This window comes from Sturnus vulgaris, chromosome 5 (assembly GCF_052056855.1).
Source record: "Sturnus vulgaris isolate bStuVul1 chromosome 5, bStuVul1.hap1, whole genome shotgun sequence".
Lineage (NCBI taxonomy): Eukaryota > Metazoa > Chordata > Aves > Passeriformes > Sturnidae > Sturnus > Sturnus vulgaris.
This window is the reverse complement of record NC_142247.1, coordinates 40375208-40399488: the sequence shown is the minus strand read 5'-3', so window position 1 is coordinate 40399488 and position 24281 is coordinate 40375208. Positions and strand designations below refer to the sequence as shown.

At 35.9% G+C, this 24281-nt stretch overlaps 2 protein-coding genes across 3 annotated transcripts in view; one reads left to right on the top strand and one right to left on the bottom strand.

Annotated features, from left to right (window-relative positions):
- The window catches only part of LOC148223674 (uncharacterized), a 41251-nt gene that overhangs the window by 10339 nt on the left and 6631 nt on the right, over positions 1-24281 (top strand). The gene's annotated exons all lie outside the window — the stretch shown is intronic.
- The window catches only part of PNPLA8 (patatin like domain 8, phospholipase A2), a 36942-nt gene continuing 18388 nt past the window's right edge, over positions 5728-24281 (bottom strand). For both annotated transcript variants that reach the window (XM_014871168.2, XM_014871167.2), the window contains exons 9-10: positions 8412-8607; positions 5728-6563 (exon numbers count right to left, since the gene is read on the bottom strand). In XM_014871168.2, the coding sequence (XP_014726654.1) occupies positions 6289-6563; positions 8412-8607 (471 nt within the window). In that variant the 3' untranslated portion in view covers positions 5728-6288. The remainder of the gene's footprint in view (positions 6564-8411; positions 8608-24281) is intronic.

Here is a 24281-nt window from a genome sequence, read left to right as displayed (position 1 = left end):
ACAGAGTTTCTTTTAAGTAGAATTATTATGCATCTACTGTAAATGTATTGGTTTGAAAAGAGGTAATGTTTATCTGAGAGGCTGCAGTATGCTAAGCCCTACATAATGGATGAAGAAAAGCTTTCCATTTCTCAAAAACAGTCTGAAGTAGACGCACTCTACAGACCGGGCATAAAATACATAGGAACAACATCATGCTGGAAGTATTTTGTCTTGGTTTTTTCTTCACTTTCTCCAACATACACAACCATTTATATAAATATATATGAACCCACACAATAAACAGCTGTCCAGAGCACACTTGCTTCCCGACAATCTCATCTAATCTTTCCTTACTAATCTGCAGCTCTTCCCAATGATTTATGACGTATCTAGTGCAAATTATTTAAAACTTACTCTGCTATAGAAATATTATAGTCTTTCCTGCTGTATTCTTAACCAGATTCTTTAGACCTGCTTCAAATGGACACAGTGTTCAAATTTGGAAGTTATGGCATGCTTATGTCCTAGTAGATTCTATAAAGAAATGAAGTCAGATTTAGCAGTGTCAATAATTTTGCCTCCTCATATTAAACAGTACCTGAAATACCAACCTTTCCTTGCAGGACGATATAGACATTCCCTCCTCAGCTTGTAAACTCTCCAACATTTCTGCTTCTTTTTTCTTAGCAGTATTTCTTCTTGTCTCATTGTTACAAGTTTTCTGACTGCCTGACTCACCTGCCTGAAAATACATTCAAATTACAGAATGACAGGACCGTATTTCTGGTTTCCACAGAGCAGCCACTGAGGAAACATGGAACAGAAGCTTTGTTGAAATGATGCCCTGGACACAGGCCAGATTTTTAAGGAGCTACATTTGAGGATTTGCCAAATTTTGAGACATTCTAGAAGACCATTTCCCTGTGGTATTAGTGTGATGATTATTACATCATTCAATCAGGTTAGGTTAGGTGTAAGAACAAAATCCATTCTCTTTTCAGTTTCCAAGGTCCTTAAAAAGAAAAAAGAGCTTTTAAATACTAACAGCATAATTTTGCTGAACTGAGCATTGCACTTCAAAAGTATTAGTTATCTTTCTAGTTTGTCTCTGTGGTTTTACATGAAAATGTTATATTACAGCGTCTGTCTGAAAGGTAAAGATATCAAAACGCTCCTGAATACATTTTATGCTATTTTAACTATATGAGGAAATAGCTGTTAATGATATTAACATGAGAAACCAATAAATAAAATGAAATAATAAATAAAAAGTAAAACTGAATTGTTTCCATAAATTAAACATGCATTACTAGGGATATAAGTAATACAGGATTTCAGCGCTTGTTTAACTTTTACAGTATATTGAAAATTGCTAATGGTTCCCCCTTACTGCAAACTGCTAACTTTATTGTAATAAATAATTGTTTTTGTTAAATCTTGAAGAACCATTAAAAAAATTATGAGTATCTGGAAACAGTGAAGGCCATCAGCAGAGTATTGGACCAGGTGGCACACTGGAATTAATGGTCACACACCAGGAGCAGGCACAACTGCAGGTACGGGAATGAGGAGGCTGAGCAGAGAACAGGGGAATTGGGGGGCAGCACCTCCTTGAGTTCACACCTCAGTGATGTGCAGCTGGAGCAAGGAAAGAGCCTACTCATTTTGTTCCTTCAGAGTTTTAGGAAAAGGCATTTGGCATGCTTATTTTTCTTCATAAATGAGTATGATTGCACCAAGAATATATCTTACTTCTAGCAGCAAACTATCCTTTAAACAGAACAGTTCTGCAAGGTCTGAAAATTTCACTCACTGTTTCAGCAACAGGGTGAAAAAACCCAAACTGGGTTTTCTGTCTTGCCTTATGTAGCTGAATGTAAAAGCCTATGGTTTTGTATCACAGCGGGCCTGGGATGCAGTCCTTAAGCTGAAAGAGGAGGCTTTAACACATTCTCCCCTGCAACAGATTATGTTTGTATATAATGATTGTCATTTTGAGAACAATCTTGTAGTGGAAGAAAACCAGCACTATCTGTTGACCCAGCAAAATATAAGTATTTTAATCTCTAATGAAAAATTAACGTGACCAATAAATAGTAAGCACATACCAGATTTTTCTTTCACCTGTCATGTGTCTTGTATCACTTCAGCCTGTATCAGCTCCCTTTACCAGCTCAGCAAGAAAAGCAAAATAAATTAAATATAAGTAATGGATCAAAGACAATAAATAATCCTTATCTATTAGAACTAAAGAGAAGAAGCTGCTAGACATTTCTATAGGCCTCTGGATTCTGCTATATATGAGGGATTAATGAGTTCTCACCTGCCTCACAGGTTAAAGGGATTCAGTTGGCCATGAAGACTGTTAGGCACAATGCATTACAGAACTCCCTTCAGGAGGTCGATTTCTAAAATTTACATTAAATCAGTTTCTTTTGCTCTTTTAATTCTGTGTAGCCATTCTGTAACCTTGCTCTTCAGGGGTTTAGCACCTTTTACTTTCCAGTTAAATTTACTTTTTAAATTTGAGCACTTTTGGTATTATGCAAGTGTTGTCCCTTAGCCTAGTATCTTTTCCTTCTTGAAGTATTTTTAAACAGCAACAGGTTGCCTCCTTCTAGCCCTTGTTTTGTTGGATGAAACAAACCACACTCCCTTAATCTTCCCTTTGGCAGCCTTTCTTTGCATCTGTTTTAGTCTGAATATTTCTTTCTCTAATAGCACTGACCAAAACTATAATTATAGTCAAGTGTGGCAGCCTGCAGCTTGCGCAATAGAATCAGTATCTTCACTGCTGGAAAGGACACTGACAGGAGGTAGCTTAAAGTGATCACACTTCAACATTTAGAAGTTTTATTTTCTTTCCTTTGTTAATGAACCTCTTTCAATTAACATTTCCTTCTGCATAGATAATTAGAAACTAAGAGGTGACCTAACAGGTCATCTAAGAAAACCTAAAAGGCTTTTCACTTTCTGACTTTGCATAAAGGGAGATTATTTAATGCATATTCCTTTTGATTTCCTAGTCTGGACTCTTTCTTTCTGCCTTTCAAAAATCAGAGCAAAGATATTTTGCCAATTTTGCAAATCTGACATTTTCACTTTCTCAATTAAAGCCTAAACTCATCACAGAACCACAGAAAGGCTTGGGTTAGAAGAGATCTTAAGGATCATCTAGTTCCAAGCCCATTGCTGTGGGCAGGGACACCAATAAAGTTCCTGATCTTATTTCCAGGATTCAGGCACATTTTCATATGATAACTCTCACCTGGTCAGACAAACCTTGCAGTCATCTCTGAATGCACAAGTTACCTAGAATGCTTATCTACTTACTGTCTCCTTGTGATTGTTTATTCTAGATTCCAAATTCACATTGATGTAATTTTTTCAGGTTTGCTCACATTTTCCTTCCTGGCTGGGGAAATTCTCTAGTGCAGTGATAAAGTTATTTTAGTAGCTGTGACTGCTGAGTCAATTTCAGTTTTTTAACTGGATAGCCCCACAACATTCACAGGGGTACTTTTTCAAAGCAGGATTCCTTTAACATGATGTTCTGCAGTAGAGTATTCCTTTTCCCATTGTTAACATTTTTCTTCTTCAGAGGCACTAGAAGGGTCTAGTCTATTCTCTTCTCAAATCCATGCTGCACTGAAATCATATTGTTCAAAATATTCACGATCGCTCCTAGATTCATGTGAAGGGCATTATCACATTCTTCAGTCCATCACAATAATCAGTTAAAACCTGCTTGTATTTGACCTAGTGTTAATTCCCCTGCTCCCTACCAATAAACCCCTGAATTTTAATTAAAAATTCTGTTTCCTAATTTAGCAAGATCTCGTTCTGCTACAGTTCTTATTCCATTTTCTGCAGTTGAAGTATTATGCAGTATTCCACAGCCAATGCCTCTAACTTCCTGAAAATAATTTTACTTTAAATAGAGTGCTGTAGGAACACATCCATAGTACTTAGGATTCCTGGCAAATTGCTAATTTTTTTAAATGTAATTAAAAACTAATTACAGCTCAAGTGAAACACCTATTCCATCTCCACATTTTAAAATGGTTCAGAGAGGAAAACTCCTCATTAGTGCCTGATAGTGCAGCATTTGCAACACCAAGAATCAAAGAGTTAATTTGAAGACATTCAGTACAAGCACCCTGTGAATTTATGTACACAGAGGCCTAAAACAGTCTGAATTAATTACTCTATAGCTCAACTCAATTCCATATGTACTTTTAAAAGCCACACCTAAGAAAAATATTATTATAGTAATAAAGAGAAAGGGAAAAAGGGGTGAATGAAGATAAGACAGCAGCTTCCAGCAAAAACAGTATTGTCACGAATCCAGATCTTACCCTACTTGAAATAAAATCCTCAGAACACAAGGTTTTATTGATATAAAAAATTAAGTGGAAATGTTATCACTTTGTTACTAAAGGTACATGTTTCCTCATATAATACTTGCCCCAAAAAATTGTGTCTGGAAACTTATGAATCCAGAATAATGCCTTTGATGGATGATGCTGTAACTTTGCTCTTTGCCAGAGAAGTGTGCAATGTGTGTAGTTACATGAGACTACCTGATACTGTCTGTTTTGACTTAGGGTATAGGCAACACAGTTTAACTCCGTACAAAGTACCTCGATGAGAATAATGTTGACATTTCTTTTTATAAGCTTAAATCATCTCACACCTATGGGAAAGGTTTGATCTCATTATTCTTCTACTCGGTTCTTAGTAATTGGAATGCAAAAGGGAGGTTGTATAAATGAAAGCTGGATTATGATCATAAATCTCTGCCTTGTATGGCAAACACAAGGGAGAGAATGGAGGATGAAAAAGATGAATATCTGAGTAAAATGACACAGGTCAAAATTTAAAATATATCACACTTTAAAAAAACCAAAACCAACATCCCAATCAAACGTTTTCCTGCACAGTCAAGAATACTATGTAGCACCTTCAAGGATCTCAGCTGTCTGCCTCATAGCTCCTTTCTGAACTGCAGCCTAATAGCATTTTCAATGTTTTAAAACAAGTACAGAAGGTGACTATTATAATAAATGTAATTTTTAGGTGATTAGTTCCAAACAACAAAGTGGCAAATGCATTGATTTTGGTGAAATCGAATGTTTTAGCTACTGCATAGAACTTACCTTTTATCCAGTCAATATTCTCATGCACTGTAGCTGTCTACTACAGGACAAACACTCACCCCGGCACTTGGCAAACAATCTTATTAACAGGTTCGTGCCAACATGTGACAGCAGCTGTGTCTGCCTCAAATTTCACAGCACTGTTTTGAAGAACTCCCATGTACCTTCCTGTTGTTGAAAATGCTGTTTGACACACTGGGTTGTCACAGCTCACGACATCCCTCATGGCATATGCAGGAAGTATGCCCAAAGGAATGGGCAATAGGACTGGAGTAAGTTCTAAACATTAACTTCACAGCCCTGACACAATTTCAGGAAAACGTATATATGAAAGTTGGAAGATGAAAAGGAAATTTTAATTTGATGTTGCAACTTCTAATTTTCTTCTTCACTAGAACTATACCTCAAGTCTGAAGTTTCTCTAAGAAACTTTCTCATTCATATGAACTACTTCAATATTTTATTTCCTTTATCCTGTAACTGGAATAGCTCAAGTGAAGTTTTGGGGCTTGGGATTACTTTCAAATAATGAATTAATCAATCTGAAGTTATTCCCATAAAAGCAATAAGCAGAAAGTTCTAAAAATACCAGTTAATGTTGATAATTTAATAGGCCATTTATAGTCATCCAAACATTTTACTCAACACTGTTATGTACAAAATCCACTAAAATAAAAAAACAAATTTAAATGTTATCTTTCAGATGTAAAAGTGCAATTAACACAGGCAGAGTTTTTGCAAGAACATTATATTTCTATTAAATTCACTGCCTACATAAGAGCCTAACAGGTATATAGTCTACACTTAAGTGAATGAAGATTTAATTGTTTTGTTAACTTTGAATAAGCGTGGTAGTTGATAAATAAGTTTTCTGCCACCTTAATCATAGCACATACATCCAAAAATGCATTGCACAATTGTTTCCATAATCTTCAGTTTTACCGACTTTCAGAAATTAAAGTAGAGCAACAGTAAGATTCCAAGACCTTGAAACGGGTGTACACAAACAGCCATCCTGAATGGCTTCCTCCAGAATTCCCGATAGCTTTCCAAATATGTTATTTATCCTGCATCAACGTTCTTCCTTTACAGTACCAAATGGATTTTCTGGAACAAGATCTACATTTATCTTTCATGCATTAATTATTCACAATTTGGAAAGAAATGGGAAGCCTTCATACATGTCAGCCTTTAATCTTATCCAGTCCTGAAGCCTCTGCAAAGCTGATTTTTCTTGTGTTAATATTTTTGCAGCTTTTCTCAGTTTTTCTTCATTTCGTTCTAAATAACGAATTCCATCTGTCTGCAGCTGACTGAGTTTCTCTTTACGGCTTTCATCTAGAGGTATGTCTTCATTCATAAGAGGGTTAAACCTGAAATAAGTATCTGGAGGTAACAGTGCATCCAGCATGGTGTGAACTTCTGTATTGAAAACAAATGAAGAAAACAGTTACATTCACATGAGAGAGGCTAACAGTCCTGCAAGTGATCTGAACAACTGCTCTGGAATGACACAGTAAGAGTAAATATGTGCTGCTTTGCTGAGTAAACATTTTTCTACCACTTCCTCATCAAAACCCCTTTCTCATTAGAAGAACTTCTAAATGACCCTGTAGCTCTGTTTACTCTGGAAAAGCTTCATCTTTTATTCCAAGGCAACTTCACTGGTATGACAATTAAGTAAGCTTTGCAGCTATCTAGATTTTTAATTACATTCCATTCCTTAACAAGTAAGAGCATATCCTGAAGAGCAGGAATGTAACTTGCATATTCCCATTTCAGGATACCCCTGACTTTTTACATTTGGTACTAACAGAAGTAGGTATAATAAAAACAACAGATATGTTCTTCTGCAATCTCAAAGTAAAAATAGGTAGGATTAAAGCTTTATTTTGTTTACAGCTATTAATTTTTAAAATATATTACTACGGATTTGAGGCTTGAATGTAACATACATTTAATTTAAAATATTCAAGTTAAATTATATGACTTCAGTTAACTAGTAAAATAAAAAAAATGGAATGCATTTATACGTTCTTTTTTATAACCTGTTTCCCTCTCCCTTTAGATCTTTTTATGGCTCCCTTAAAATTCCATTTCTGTAACTTCCTTCAGCACTCATTCTATCGTCTTTGTATTCTTACCATGTTCCTCTATTCTTTTAAACATCTATTGTCATATATAGAATTTTGAAGTGAAAAAAATATCATGGGTAAGTACAAAGCAGAAGATTCTTGCAAATCTGAAATGATCTTGGCTTGGCCTCTCCTTCTGCAAATTACTCAGCTATGTCTGTTTCTGTCTCACCACATCCAGTCTTTCTTGCCCTTTTTAATAGCTTCCCTTTTATCCTTTGTAATACAAGTTTCCATGTACTCAAATCTACTCTCCTCTCTTTCCACTTATCTTCATTTGGTCTCCACAATGAACTTTCCTTTCCTTCAAATTTCTTGCCTCGTTTTTCAGCTGCAGTGAAACTTTCTGACAGAAAGTGGACAGCACATCTCTTTCCCACAATTCCCACTGCCTTTCCACAACTGTGCAAGAATCGGAAGGCAATCCAAAATCTAGCTTTTCCTATTAGTGACAGTCAGCTGACAGAGACTATACAGCAAGGGATCTAGACCGTAAGAGCATTTCTTGTTCCCTGACTTTTTGCAGTATCAGTTTCCTTTTTAATGGGAGGGGACATTATCTATGTACCAATATTTCCTGTTTATAAAAATAAAACAGATGTAAACTGCTAGTGACAGAGTTCCAGTGTACTCCCATCTAGCAACCTAATTTATTTTAGAAAACAGATTGCCTCTTCCTGACAGCAATGGAAGTCATCAGTACTGGCAGATACAGTATAGTCTCTGGAAAAGTACAGATATAAAAGCATATATAAAAAAAATCAGAAATCAAATACTTTTTCTGAAGATGTTGAAAATCAGTGTTCTGTATTAACTATAGCATTAACTAAGCATTTCTGTTATTGGAAAAACAAATAAAATATTAAAAAATACTACTTTAAAGGAATTCCTGAATATGCCTTTTATGCAAAAGCTCAGGTAAAAAGATTTATCCTCCAGAAAACACATAATACTGGTACTAAAACTATATGCAGTAAGTTACAAAGAGACATGCTTCAATTAGTTTCATAGGGCTGGTAGAGAGAAGGGGAAAGACAAAAGATTGAAGATTGTTCTCCAAATTAGAACTATAATTCTAAGAAACATAAATAAAATTGAAGACAGTCATAGTACAAGTGTATCTTAAGACACCAACCTTCAGTATCAGTTGCACTGTTGATAACATTCGTCAGTTTGGCTTTCAGACTGGTGTGTGTGACATTGGTCTTTACCTCACTTTCATATCGACCAGTGCCCAGTGAAATCAGACACTGCAATGGAACATTTGGCCAGAGACACTTGCACTCATGAACTGCCAGGGCAGAAGGATTATTTAGGAGCAGACCTCCATCCTGTAAATTAAGAAGAAATACAAATATTGGTACAATACATAACATATGGTCACAAAAGAAACTGCAACTATAAATTAAATTAGCACAGCCCTAATATACAAAACCAAATAAAACCAATAAGCATTAATTTCCATAGGCAAAAATTTGTGAAATTGAATTGAATCTGTTTGTGCAATGCAGCAGCTGCCTAGCTTAGCCTCCCTGGCACTGTCAGAGCAGCTGCCGGGGCTGTGCTCGGTTCTGCTGCATTATATGGAAGTTGTAAGCTGAAACAGCAGCATTCACTGGAATATCTAGAGAAGTTAGGACTTCATTTTTTGAAGATCTTTTCAGTAAGACAGTTATGCATATTGACAATTTCTTAATCAAAAATCTGCCCCTTCAAATGCTTATTAGTGATATTATAAGGAAATTTTCCATAACAAAACCCAAATCACTACCTGCAGATTCCAAAACAATTTAAAAAAGAAAAATCACAAATTTACTTTGCATGCACGGTCATTAAACAGGATGCTACAGTCTTGGTTTAAGAGTTGGAAAGTCATTTAGATTGGAAAGAACTTATAGATCTCATCTGGTCCAATCCCCCCTGCTCAAGCAGGGTCAGCTACAGCATGCTGCCCAAGGCCATGTCCAGTTGGGTTTGAGTACCTCCACAAATGGAGACTCCAAAACCCCTGTGGGCAAGCTGTTCCAGTGTTTGACCACCTTCACAGTAAAATAATTTTCCTGTGTTCAGATGAAATTTCATACGTTTTCATTGACACCATTGTCTCTTGTCCTATCAATGGGCACTACTGGGAAGACCACAGCTTCCTCATCTTCTTTCCCTCCCATTCTTGATTGGTACACATGGCTAAAATCCCCTCCCTGGGCCTTCCCTTCTCCTGGCTGAACAGTCTCAGCTGACTCAGTCTCTCCTTACAGGAGAGTCCCTTAATCATCCCTGTGGTCTGAACTGGACTAACTCCAATAGACTTACGTCCCTCTTGTACTGGGAAACTGGAGACAGCACCCCAGATGTGGCCTCAGCAGTGCAGAGAAGAAGGACCATTCCCCATGACCAGTGGCAGCACTGTTGCTGATGCAGCCCAGGATGCTGTTGGCCCTTTTTTACTGCAAGTGGGCATCGCTCGCATTGAGCTTGTCCACCAGCACCCCAAAGTCCCTCTCTGCCAAGCTGCTTTACAGCTCAGTGTGAGGAGGCTATTCCTCCCCGTATGCAGGGCTCTGCCTTTCGCCTTTTTGAACTTCATGAGAATCCTTCAGTCTGTTGAGGTCCCTCTGACTGGCGGCCCAGCCATTCATGTATCACTCATTCCTCCCATGTTTGTATCATCCATGGAATTCTTGTGGGTATGTCCAATCATCCAGATCATTAATGAAGACATTAAACAGAATTTGCCCCCGGTATGGGACCCTAGGTACAACTCTAGTGTCTTGCTTCCAGCTTGACTTTGTGACACCAATCCCAACTTGGACCTAGTAATTCAACTAGTTTGTCTAACCCACACTTTGTCAAGTTGTCTATGGTATTATGGGAGGTAAGTGTCAAAGGCTTTACAAAGTTGAGGCATCCAATGCTTTCTACTTGTCTACCAATTGCAGAAGGCTGCCAGGGTTGGTCAAGCATGCATAAGCTACTTTGTAAATCCATGCTGACTACTCATGATCATTTTTTTGTCCTTCATGACTTTATAAGGCCTTTTCTGGAGAATTTCCTCTACCCTCTCCCAAGGGATTGAGACTGAAGTCAATGAACCTGAAGCTCCCCAGAGCTTTATTCTTGCTCTTCCTGAAGACATGAATGGTATCTGCTTTCCCTATAGCCATGATCATTTCAAAATAATCATGTCACCTCACAATGGCATCAGCCATCTCCATCAGCACTCATTCATGGGTACAACACATCAGACCTTACAAATTTATGTAGGACCAGTTCATTTAACTGTTCCCTAACCTGATTCTCCTCCCACCAAGTACAAGTCCTCCTTGGACCAGAATTTTTCTCTAGCTGCAGGGGCCCGAGTTTCCTGAAAGCCATTTAGCCATTTTTACTGGTATACACTGAGACAAAGGCAGCATTAAGCATCTTGGACTTCTCCAAATAATTTGTCACAAGCTCTCTTCCCTTGTCAGTAGGAGGCCCACACTTTCCCTAGTCTTTCTGCTGTTCATATACTTTTACAATCTTTTGTTGTTTTCCTTTATATACCTCTCCAGGTCAGCTTTTGTTTTCCTAGCCTCACCTCTGCAAGACTGGGCAAGACATCTATACCTCTGGGTCACTTGTCCCTCCTACACATTTTGTACACTTCCTTTTTATGTTGGAGTTTAGTTAGGACATCCTTGCTCATCCCTGCCTACCATCTTGGCTTGATTTCCTGCTTATTGGGGTGGTCCTTTGCTGAATTCGGAGGGAGTGATTACTGACTATCAGCTAGGTCTCCTAGACCCCTCTTCTCTTCAAGGTCATAGTCCATGAGTTTCTTCCAAGCACAGCTCTGAAGAGGATTAGGTCTGCTTTCCTGAAATGCAGTGCTCTAGTCCTGCTTTTCTCCCCTGCTTCCTCCCCTTAGGATCCTGACCTCCATCCTCTCACAGTCACTATAGCCAAAGCTTTCTTTAACTTTCATATCCCTGACCAGTTCTTTATTCTTCATAATCACCAGGTCCAGCAAAACACCATTCCTTGCTGGTTTCACCATCAACTATAATAGCTTCTGTCATCAATGCATTTCAAAGATCTCCTTGGTGGCTTGAGCTCTTCTGTATTGTCCTTTCATCAGGTATCAAGATGATTCAAGGTCCTGTGAGGACCCGCCCTGGGGATATGAGGCTTCTTTAAGTTGTCTGAAGATCAGAATTCAATACTGTTGGGAACAAAAGCTACTCTGGAATTGAGGAGAGACATCTTTTGCTAGCAATATGTTAAAAGTGTAGTTGATGAGGCTGGGATAAAATACTTCAGGACTAATAAGAAGCAGTGTAAATGACAGTAAGCCTGAGAAGCATTCAAGACAATGAGATTTTCATCCACTGAATCTCAAGAAATGCATTCAGCACTTCCTGGAAGTAAAAGGACCTTCACTCCAAACTAAGAAACAGGTTAATTTGGAATTTGAATTAAACAGAGATTTTTTTTTATATTGAGAATACCTTAAAACTAGCAGTTATAAAGGCAAAACTTAAGCTTGAGAACATTATCAATAGCAGTGATGAAAATACTGTATCCATTCAGCATCTATACAAACAAGTAAAATATAAAAGAAACAGAATATTTACTACAATCGGTATAATGCAAGCACTCCCTAAATTCTAAAGTTCCCTGAACTCACTATATCCCATATCTGACCATTGCATTACTAGAACAATAAGGAAAAGCAATTCTGCTCAGGAATAGCTTAGAATAAAAAAGGTTTTAGAGATTAAAAACATTTTACAGAAACTCCTTGTAACTACAGCTGTGCTAGATAAGTAGAAACAGGATTACTGAGCTTAGTTTTTTGAGTTTGCTTTCTTTTAATTAACCTTTCATTTCAACCTACAAAAAGCTCTTTGAACCCTTTCTGGACACCATCTGCCTTGCTCAAAACACTAAATACACTGCTAATATGAATGGTCTCTTCAGAGCCATTATCCTTTACTCATGTTTAGTCTAGAAAACTAAATACAAGGATGTTTGTGTCCTCCATATAATTCCCCATGAATCTTTATCTAAAATCTTAAGAATTATCATAGCAGTGCTTAATTATTTCTTTAAATCCTAGATTAAAAACATGCTTACAAAATAATTTCCACTGATATTGTCAATGTAATTAAATTAAACATGACTGCTACACCACAGGAAAGTTTGTGTTACCAGAAGTTTGAGGGTAATATAATACTAGAATACTACAATATTTTTGCAATACTGACAAATAAAAGATCAAAGGAACATAAAATACCTACACATACCAAATGTGTTTGTGATGATAACTAACAGCTTTGTGCAATGATTTCCATATTTAAACATTCTCCAATTGAGGTTTATTGTAATCAAATTCCTAATGATTTTCAATTTAGACACAGCTTCTATCATTTATACAGATAATAGACACATGTCAGTTTTTTGAAAGTTAGAAGCAGGACGAAGAAAGGCAACTGACTTTTTTCTTCTCCTTCAAAGAGATTATGGGTGATAATAACCATGTCCTAATCAATATTTACAATAAGATTACTCTCTTAAAAAAGCGATGTTCATCATACTGCTTTTGCTTACAATGATCAACTACTAAAGGAGTAAATAATGCTATTAGTTAAACTTCCTCAGTGAAGGAAATACTGCAGTAATTTAAATATACAGCTCCAGAATTCATACAGCTAATTATGTAAAAAGCTGGAATTCTTGTGAAAAAATATTTTCACCATTTTTAAAATTAGTTATGATTTCATGTTTATGTGCATTCTAAGAAAATGCAAACAACAAATAATTTTCCATTCTGAAAATGAATGAACAGAAACTAACCCTTCTGATTCTGAATAATTCCTCTAACTTCATAAAACTGGAAAATAGCCCACCCCAAGAAGTTTACTGAACTAGCAATACAGAAATATGACAGCCAGATCTAAATGTTTTAAAATTAATTTTTAAGAAATCATGACATATTCTTCATGTTTGCCCTTGAGACACTGGAACAGAATTCCCAAGTGATCGATTCTGCAGTTTTGTACAAAAGATACTGAGATCACAAGAAACTTCACTTATCCCTGTCTTGGAGAGCTGCTAAATCTGCTGTCTTAAATTTTTTTCTGATTCTGTCGAACTTACTCTGTAGCTATAAAGTACTATATAATCTCATCCTTAATAAATATTTTTCTTTTAAAAAACATTATTTATAACTTACTAATTAAAATATTTTATTGTAAGCATTCAACTTTTAAAATATATTTAAAAATACCTTAACCAAAATGCAATAAACATAAATACTGAATGATTGCCAGTTGTATGGAAGGTCTTGGTAACTAACAACAGCTTCCTCATCCATGCTAGATTCCATATGATTTCTTGCCACTCTGAACTTCCATGCAATTAAACAACTAGAAGTAAACAAGACAAATTTATCTGATCTACAGTCTCAAAACAAAATAATGAAAACAAAATAATGATCTTTATACCAATATGATGATGCAAAAATTTTGTTGATATAAAGTGATAGTTCAACTTCTACTATAAGCATCTAGTATTAACTTACATTATAAGCTTCCAGCTACAATTCAAATTCTACAAAACAGTGCTAACTTTATGCGCAGCCCTAAAGCTTTTCAGTTCCTATTATCAGTTCCTTTTTGACAGATGGAATATCTTCACTGTGTCCCTCCTTTCCTCTATATTGTTAGCTATGTCCCTATGGAATGGTACTGCCTGTGTGCATACAGAAAAAGAGAGGCCATATGATCAGAATATTCAATAAATTACTACAGTATTGACATACACTGGGTCTAAAAGCAAAACCAATAATCAAGTGAAGTGATTATCTCCTTTTATTCAGTACGCACATGGCCAGACTGGGGATAGATACTTTGTACAGCTTTGGACAACCAATTACAAAGTACCAAAGAACTGGAACACATACAGCAAAGAACCACTAAGATGGTTTGGGGCCTGAAGCACATAATATGTGAGAAGAAATGCAGGAAACTAGGTTTGCTTACCCCATTAAAAAGAGAAAGCCAAGGAGAGAACCAATCAGTGTTTCACTATCTAAAGTAGAAACACTCAGATTCTTTCAAAAAGTACAGAGTAAGAGCTGGAGAAGATGTGGAATCTCCATCCTTGGATATTTTCAAAACTAAGCTGGGCAAAGTCTTGAGCAACCCAAACCAACTTTGAGGTTTAGCCTGTTTTGAATGTGACGCTGGACCAGATAACCATCTGAGACCCTCTCCTCCTCCAGTTTTCATAAGGTTCTACTCTGTTTAAAGAAATACTGCATGAATCAGAGATGCATGTAATCTTAGCTATAAAACAAAACTACATTTCAAAATTCATTTTTAATCGAAATTGAATTTTGTCAATCCAGCCTCAGTTTTGTGGAAAATACAAAATCTGTAGTGCCAGGAGAGGTTCCAGTTGGACATTTAAGAAAAATGTCTTCATCAAAAACCATCAGAACAGACTGAAGAGGGAAGTGGTGGAGTCACCATCCCTGGAGGTATTTAGAAGACATTCAGATGTGCTGCTTAGGGACATGGTTTAGTGGTGGACTGGGCAGTATTAGGTTAATGGCTGGATTTTGTAGGTTTTTTTCCAACATAACGAGTCTATGATTCACACCTTGCAATCTTTAACAGAAAGGGTAATTTACAGGAACTCTTCAAATGACTAAACTGTTGACCTATATCCACAACAGATGGAATTGGCCCAAGTTCTGACTCAGGACTCAGTGTTGGGCAAACACCCAGGGCAGATCCGCTTTTCTTTCTGTTCTCCCATTCTTGGATTATCTTGTCTTCCCTATATTTCACCCTCTCTTCCCCTTTATCAAGATCTCAATCCAATTGCAAACTCTTTTTTTCACTTCCCAAACACATTAGTCTCCCCTTCCCTTCTCTGCTGCCACACTCAGTGCACTGGCAAGTGCCAGACATTGCTGCATCTGCTGAACTTTGCAAAACCATTCTACACTTGAGTCAACTTAATTTGCTGGCAGTACACCAAACACAAAGTGCTGGAGTAGGAATGCTAATGCAAGGAGATACTAGAAAAGAGGGCATAACTCTCCCAATGTCATCATGCAGTAAGGAAAAACGCTTTTTAAAAATTTCCAAATAAAAACTAGGTATTTCTAAATTAAAAGTAGTAGAAGTAATCAAATTAGTTAATATTAAAATGGAACTTAATAATAATATGACCCCAAATTTGCTAGTGATAGGAAAGCAGTGAACTCAGGGACTGGGACATTGTTTTCAGTCCTTTGTCAAAGGCTTTCTAGGTGGTAAACATTCAGATATTCTGTTTTATTTAATATCTTATTCCCAGATGAAGCCAATTAATTTTTTTTTGCACAGATTTTTTCCACAAAAATTCCTTAATGCAACAGTACTCATATTTTTTGGGCTTGCTGGTAGGTAACAAGGACTCTAAAGCTGTAGCTAGTATTTTCTATCAGTGTTTTGATAGTTGCAAAATGGTCAGGGCAAGGCTTCCCTGTGACTTGACTTATAGATCTTAAATTATGTAAAGCAGGAAAAATACACTTTTTGTAAACAAATGCTCCAATAAAAACTCCGTCGGAGATACCTTGCTCGCACAGTTCTAGAGGTCTGGTTAAACACTGTGAAACATGATGGGTGCAAATTCTACAGTCAGAAAGAAAATAGATTGGGAAGTCTCAAAGAAAGTGTTTCAGAGCACTTGGGAACACACGACTTTTTGAAAATCTTGTCCTATTTAAATAATTATGGTGAATGGGCAGGAAGTCAACAGTAACATACTTAAGTCAATAGTTTGAAAATAATTATTTAAAAATAAGATACTAAAATTCAAAAATCATAGCATACTTTACCATGGGAGAGCAGTTGTTTCTCACCAGAACATTCTCCACATTCATAGGCTCTCATTGCATTTCCTAATTCTGTCAGACTCAAGTTGAGCCTTGCAATTGCTCTGTGTAACACATTGTGTGCTGCAGTTTCATTTAAATGATGCTAAACTTTGTGAAGAAAATAATCTAGCACTGAATGAAGGATATATAATGTATGAAAGCCAAGTCTGATATTTGGAAGCTGAGTTTGTTGGCTCCATAGTAACCACTTCACCTCACTGTCTATGCAGACATGCTTTGCATTTTAGTTCCCTCTTACAGACTTGGTCTGTTGTTTACTTTCATTGTCTTTGTGAAAAAGCAGAGAGAATTAGTACAAAGCTATCACAGGACAAGACACGCTAAGATTCTGAATGGACTTCTGCAAAGTATTTTTTTCAATTCTATGCTTAAAGTCATCATAAATATAATAAACATGCACCTTAAGGATAAGTCTAGTTGCTGCAAATGAGCAGTTTGAGGAGTTGCTGCATAGTAATAAGGGGTTACTTCTTAGAAAAACTAAAGTAACTACTTAAAGAGCATTTATTCTATTTTCCATAAGTAAATGGGTACGCCTTGCCAAATCAATTCTATAAAATCATCTCAATACATTTAGGTATGTAGCAGCAAACATCCTCAGAGTAGAAGACAGGAATGAGAAAGGGGAGAATTCTTTCACTACCTAAGGCAGTAAGGTCTATCAACAGAGGTAACTTCAAGATTCACATCCTGGCCTAGTCCCCTCATTGCTCACATGTCAGTACACGTACCCTAAGCTTTAAGGCCTGCTCACTCAAGTATCACTGGACTAAAAAAGTTATAGTTTTTGACAAATACTTTGTGAAAAAGAAATCTATACATTCAGATTTAACTGTACAATAAACTAGCCCCCTATAGCATTCAGCACAAACATAACCTTTTCAATACAAAGATCACATGACTATGTAGTTAATATGTTTGACATATACATGAATTATGGCCCTCCTCTTGGCCATAATCAGTCAGACTGGTCACAGTACTACTCAGGATGAAACTGATGAAGAAGAGCTTCCAGTAAGGCAGGAAATCTTTATTTTCCTTAACAAACTATTTGGCAAAATATATAAAGTTTTATAAACATGAAACAGGACAGAAGCAGAACTGTTTTCTCTTCATCTTGTTGACAAGCAACAGATGATGGTGCCAATATTTCTAACAAATCTCTGTCTAAAATGTATTGTGATCAAGAACAATTTGTTTTACCTTCATTCTAACAGTGTGTTCCACTTTGCTGTTCGACTGAGAACATTTTTTTAATTAACTTCAGTCATTTTTTATAAAGCATACAATGACCTGTAGTTTTCTCATACAAATATTTCATCAAATTTATTTGAGAAGATTCACCTTTGCTTTATAATCATGCTAAGAAGCAGACTACTGAGTCAACTACCTACAATTATAATATATTCTGCACTATGCTGATTCCCAACAGAGACCCTAATTGGTGACAGATATAAATGTAATCCTCCTACACACCAAATTTCGAACAATTACAGAAAGAACCAATTCCCTTATTTAAGGAGAGGCAGAGTGCTCCTTTAGATTCCTGAAATAAACACCTTGTGCTCATTATTTTGAAATGCTGTCTCAAAATTATGATTTCTCTTTAGACACTAGAAAAATTACTAGAAATTACTTGTCATAAAGCGTGAAAAAGGGATTTCCCTTGAACTGGCATCAGGAAAAATTCTAGAGAAAGCATTTGTACAGAATATGAAAAGTCAGTTGTATTGCATTTGTATTTATATTATCGAATGACAACAACATTAAATTTCCCTTACAACATTCTTTTACAATCAAAGAAAATCTGAAGGTACATTAGCTATATTTGTACTTCTACCACACCAGTTACAGAGACTTTATACTGAGATCACATGACAAAGTAAAAAAAAAAATAAATCTAATCATGTTTGAAAGTTTGCTGAGAAGCTTCCTTTTCAGTTCAACTGTTTTCCCACACAGTATTTATCATTTTTCCCCCTAAAAACTAGCAACATCATAATACAGTTGGCATACCCCTAAATGTCATGGTCAATGCTTCCAAGAACGGTCAATATTATTGCTCTTATATGCAAAACATTTAATAATATATTTTACATTCATGAGAATGAATGCCTGGCTGAGGTAGACTCCTATCTTGATTTATTAACTCATCCTAGTGAGTCATTAATTCCCAGAAAATGACTAGCTGCTCTGAAGACATCACTGAATTTATGGGTTTATGTCAGATTCAGAAAATGTATGCTTACAGGGTACTGAGGAAGTCTGCTAAGTATTAGTAGACATCATAAAAGAAAGAATTATTTGGCAATAAAATATATTGTCAGGTATTTCCTTAAAAACATAAGTTATATCTAACAACATTAATTCTGCAGCTAACAACACACACCACAAAAACAGCATGTATTTTAACCATGTTTCCCAAATGATGAATTGCCTGTAATATTACAAGGAAAGATCACAGTGTGTAACTAAGAAAAAAACGTGCCCATGGGTCAAGCTACACTGACCCCCAACACAGACCCAAACTCAGGTTCTCTTATGATATCTGTGAAGCACAGGCAAGCTTCAACAGTCCAGTTAAAAACCCAAAACCAAACCAACCAACCAAAAAAATCCTCCCAGCTCATGGGTCTGAATAAAATCCTCCTGTATTCAGATGTTGCCAGGATACTCAAGTCTAGAAGTTTTGTCCTTGCTGACAACATTCAACTTAGGAAGCGTGTAAATACTCTACTTGCTATGGCGGAATATAGTGGACTAAGGAGAAAGCTCTAGGAGCTGCACAAGACAATTACATTAATATAAAACCTCTACAAGTGAGCCAGGAATCCCAGATACAGAGATATCCTAATCTTTGTGAAATGGCACCATGTTAAATGTTCAAAATTTCATAGTTCTTTAAAGTTTATTTCCCAAGATATGGAAATGGAAATATTTAGACACAATACATTTTTACATCAGTAACTTGATCAATGTTATTTCTATTACTTATTGATATTAGTTTTCCTAATTAATTGGTCTACATTTTAGCTCCTAGCTTATGAATGTAGGTGGCTCATTATTGGATATCTCACTTATAATAAATGCTACCTAAAACATGTTGGTCATTCATCTGTTCAAAACCATATAAGAATCAATGCTGTAAGCTAACTCTACAGTCAACTTTCAAAATGAAATGTATTTCGGACTCCACTAATTTCTTTTTATCTTTGATACTGCAATTTTGAACTAAAATTTGATTTCCAATTAAACCCCTTTATTTATAGAACTATGCAACCTACCAAAATTTCTTAAGACAATTTTACTCTCTACATGTTGACTCAAACACTCAATTTCATTTCACTGCATCTGAAACAAAGTATGTTTTCAGCTAAAGTATTTGATCTTGAAATGGACAAAATGGATGAGATAAAATGAATTCATTATTGAAGATAATTGCTATCAAGGGTTCAGGATTTGGACGTGAACTACCTAGTATCTGTATCCACAGTGGAGGCAGGCGGATGGGGAGAAGAACTGAAGGAGAATTCTGTACTTTCACAAGTCCCCTAAATTAAGAAGGACATGGCTAGATGACAAAATAAGAGTCGGTATCAGAACCATCATGAGAAAGGTCTGAGTAGGGAACTATCACATAATGCTTTAAACCACCAACATATAAAGTTGCAGTTGGAACGGCAAGTGTAGTTCTAAACCGTATCTTTCTCTGAAAAAGGAAACACATCATACTGTTAACACATGGAACACTGCATTCCAGCCTGACCAAGTTAACTCCTCTGAATTTTATTTCTGATTTAGAAGTGCTAATTTTGATTCCAGTTTATCGTTCAACATTTCACAATGTGTCCTGCATCATGACAAAAACACACTGAGTAGTCCCGTTTCAAAAAAGATTACTCAAAATGCAGCAGGTGCAGCAGAGGACCATTAGGATGACCAAGAGAACAGAGTCTGTTTTGCAAAACTGAGGCAGACTGGCATATTTAGACTAAGAAAATAAAAAAAAGATTAGTGTTTTTATATAAGCATCAGACACATTAAGACCACCAGACCACTGTATATCAAAATCAAACTTTCCTTGAGGGAAGAGGCAAAAGTGTATCAATAGAATCACTACATCCTTGGACTTTTATTTACAATGAATATCACAAGGCTATTTTCTTTGGAAATATGGCCCCATTTAAGTCAGTGTTGGACAAATACACAACCTAGGAAAATGAAAACTATAAGCTATCAAGAACTGAAGAATTTTTCTTTTTTATCTAAGAAATGGAGGCTGCAACATCAGAACATGAATGCAGAACCTAGCTTGTCGGTACAGAGGTTACTGAACAGACTCGGTTCACAATCTTCCACTCTATGCAGCCCCCTCTGATTTTACAAGGTTTGTTTTATGGCAAATATTAGCTGGTCAACAGTGTCACTGAAGATACATGGACTCAGAAGTCTATGCAAAAAAATAGTTAAACGAATACAGCTTATTTGAGAGCAATGTTTTGTTTCTCCTTTTAAATAAGCACCCTGAAGATTGCATTAGGACAACTTCACTCTGAAACAATTGAGATAAAATCAGAATGCTTCCAAGTTAAATGCCTAAACAACAGACACTCTCAATTTCATTATACTAAGCAAATCTGCCAATAATACGTCACTTAGCAAGCCCCCCGCAGGGAATCTTTCAAGCAGTCTGCTCTGCAAAATACTACTGGTACAGTAACCACAGCAATTTCACAAAGGCTGGTAAACTGCACAGTGTGTGTCCATCTTCAGAGCTGTTATCCAAACCTATAGAATCCATAAGAGAGAAAGAAACGCAGATATCCATGTAGTTTACATGTTCCAGTAAATTCCCTTTTCCTTAAACAGTAAGCAACACTGCCTTGAGGGCTGTAGGCAAATGTGTATGGCAACAAGTAGAGAAACAAAGAAAGAGTTGTTTCTATCATTGTGAGAACAAGATACACCTATTAAACCGCAGCCTGCATAAGCTCTGGTGCATACTGATCACCGTGGCATATCCTAAGAATGAAAAGAACTTCAATGTGACCTATATTCTATGTCTTCTTAGAGCCTGGGAAGCACCCTTGAATCTAATTTTAAAAGCTGCCATGTAAAACCAATTAGGGTAGGATGCACTAAGCCAATCACTTCTGAAGGTCTCTCCTGTAACAAGCTACAAAGATGAATTGGCTTTACAGATTTATTACCTAATAAAAGGGAAAGTTTGAAAAATATATAGAAACCTTGAATTATCTTTTTTCAAAAAAGGTGTGACTTAAAATTGTAGTTATATCATACTATTGTACTACATATATTTTTTATTTTTAGGTGTTATTCTCATCACACATCCTGTTACACCTGCATTATTAAAATTCCACTAACAGACTAGGTGCCAATTTAATTGCTTTACTATCTGATCTTGCTCAAAGAAAACACGTTTATTTGAACAATAGTATACATCAGAACTATAATAAAGGGAACTGTAATACAACAATGGAATCATGGGAAGCTGTCAAGAAAAAGGTGATCAAGTCCTTTGTATTAAATTGGGTATATTTCATTTGAAAAAAATCTGTGGCTTTGTTGAATTCACCACCATCACATACACAATCCCTGCTGCCCTTTGAATTAATCTTGTGGGACGAATTTATTTTTTACTGTAAAAGCTACTAAATGAAGTGTGTATAATTATTTTCTTGTATTTTAAATTGTCATTTTAATTAATTTAATTAATAATTTCCTCAGCATACTTTACTGTCTACTGACATGACATTATTGAGCACTTCAAATGTCTTTCATGCTACAGGGGGAAAAAATAGGAAAAAAGAAAAAGAATAGATATAAGAAATAACACCCCACTGTGGGAAGAAGAGGGGAAAAAAAGTCACTGGCTGTAGCAGGACTGGTGAAAGGTTAAAAGACTTCAGTACTTCAAAAATACATTTTAAAGTAAAGGAACGGACATGTGGCAATACAGCTTCTATCATGTAACATCATGACTTGGTCTCTCTTGACTTGCAGGGTTCCTGGAGAAGCATGTTACAGGGATTAAATCCCTTTGAATGTTAATGTGTTCCTCTTTTGAACCACAAAGAATATTAATCCTACTCCCCTCATCTACCAACAGCTGCACTGTTTTTTCCTACTTGACAGAGCAGAACCAGATAGAATGGCATGATTGACCTGAATGTAAATATTGCTGTTTGCAACAACTGATGGCTTTTTGCAGAAATTTAACAAACCAAGTCATCAGCTCACCTGCAGCAGAAATGAGTGCTCAGGCATCTAGAAACCTCTTTCAAAATAATGTTGTCATAAAAATTGTAAAAAAAATTTATTACTTCATTAAAAAAATGAACACGCTTTACATTGAGAGCACCCAGTACTGAAATGTTTCCAGTGAAAGAGCATGCATGTGTGTACACAAATACACGTTCATATATAACTCTACAGTTATAAAAAAAAGTCAAAACCAATAGTTCTGTTCAGTCATAACTCCATCACAGACATCTAGTCATACATAAAAACTAGGAATACATCTCAACCCTACATGTAACTCTCAGTCAGCTACTTCATACAGTTTGTGAAAGGACTCTTGATTCCTACAAAAGCTAGATAACGTAAGACATGAATATGCAGGATGACCCCAAAAAATTACACTAAATTTCCATTATCAAAATAAATATTTTCACATATTTGAAGAGTCTTCAGCCAGATGAACTACCAGAGTGTTTCCATTCAGATTTAAATGTACAATTGACTGATAACCTAATACAGAACCTGGTTTCTATATAATTCTTTAAAAGTCCCAAACTTCAAAGCTGGGAAACGAATATTGTACTTAACATCCTGAATTTTTACATACGTTTTGGATATCTCTGTTCTAGAGTTGTTTATAAATATCAACACTTCAGAGGTTGGTTATATATAAACTAGTAAGAAACTAGCACAGCAAATATTCAGAAAACAGATTATGGTGATTAATGGAAGTTCTCAATCAATAAAAAAATTCTTAAAATACCATCTTTCTGACACTGTACAATAACTTTGAAGCCTTCGGCATAAATTATTATTTACACTTAATGCACACTGTGCTGATACATTTTTCAAAAATCACAGTACCACAAAAACATCTAACAATGTTATGCTTCATTTATTCAAGTAGCTCAAATTCAATCTGTTAGACAGTGTACATACAGAAAAGCACAAGAATTTCCACACACTATATATATATATATATATATATATATATATTACTGGCCAAGGAGCTTAAAATTACACTTGTAGTGCATTTTCAGAATAAAGATGCTTAACAAGAATCAACTAGTCCCATATTTATGATAAGAACTATGAGATCAAAAAGTTACTGATATTAACATATTTTAATAAGAAAGCTATTTTAAGAAAGAATATGACTGAGTTTAGGATTGTATCTATTTTAAAATGTATTTATGTGTATGTATTTCTTTCAATTCACATTGGATATTTCAGCAGACATAAAAATCTTGAATATCTTTCATTTTTCAATGAGGTACTATTAACTCCCAGGAAAATAGGGGTAACAGTCTGCTACATGCAGAGAGGCTCTTACCCCAGGGTTAAAACAAGGCAATTCAAGATTGCTTCAGAATGAGCAATGGATTTACAATCTCTGCTAGAAAGTTGCATGAAGACAATTATGGAGCATTTGCCATCTACTAACTTGCTACCTGGACATCCAAGTACCCCCTCCACAAACCAGATATTTATGGAAATAGAGATGAGGTAAGAAACGTGTAATCTGGGGAAAGAAAAGCATGTCAGATATGAAAGGTAGTTTCTGTAAGAATTCAAGGGTTTAAACATTCCTGGCTGGGGAGAAGAGATACTTTTCAGATTATATGAAAAAATTTGAATCTGAAAATTTAGCATCTAGTATTGCAGTTCTACTGCAACAAAATGTTTCAGTACTGAAAACATATTCCATTCTTTATGGCTGACAAAGGTGAATTGCATCCTAAGCCCTTGCTTTCTAGTAATTATAATACATCGAATAGAGAAGAATGCTGAACTTGGGAAACAGGG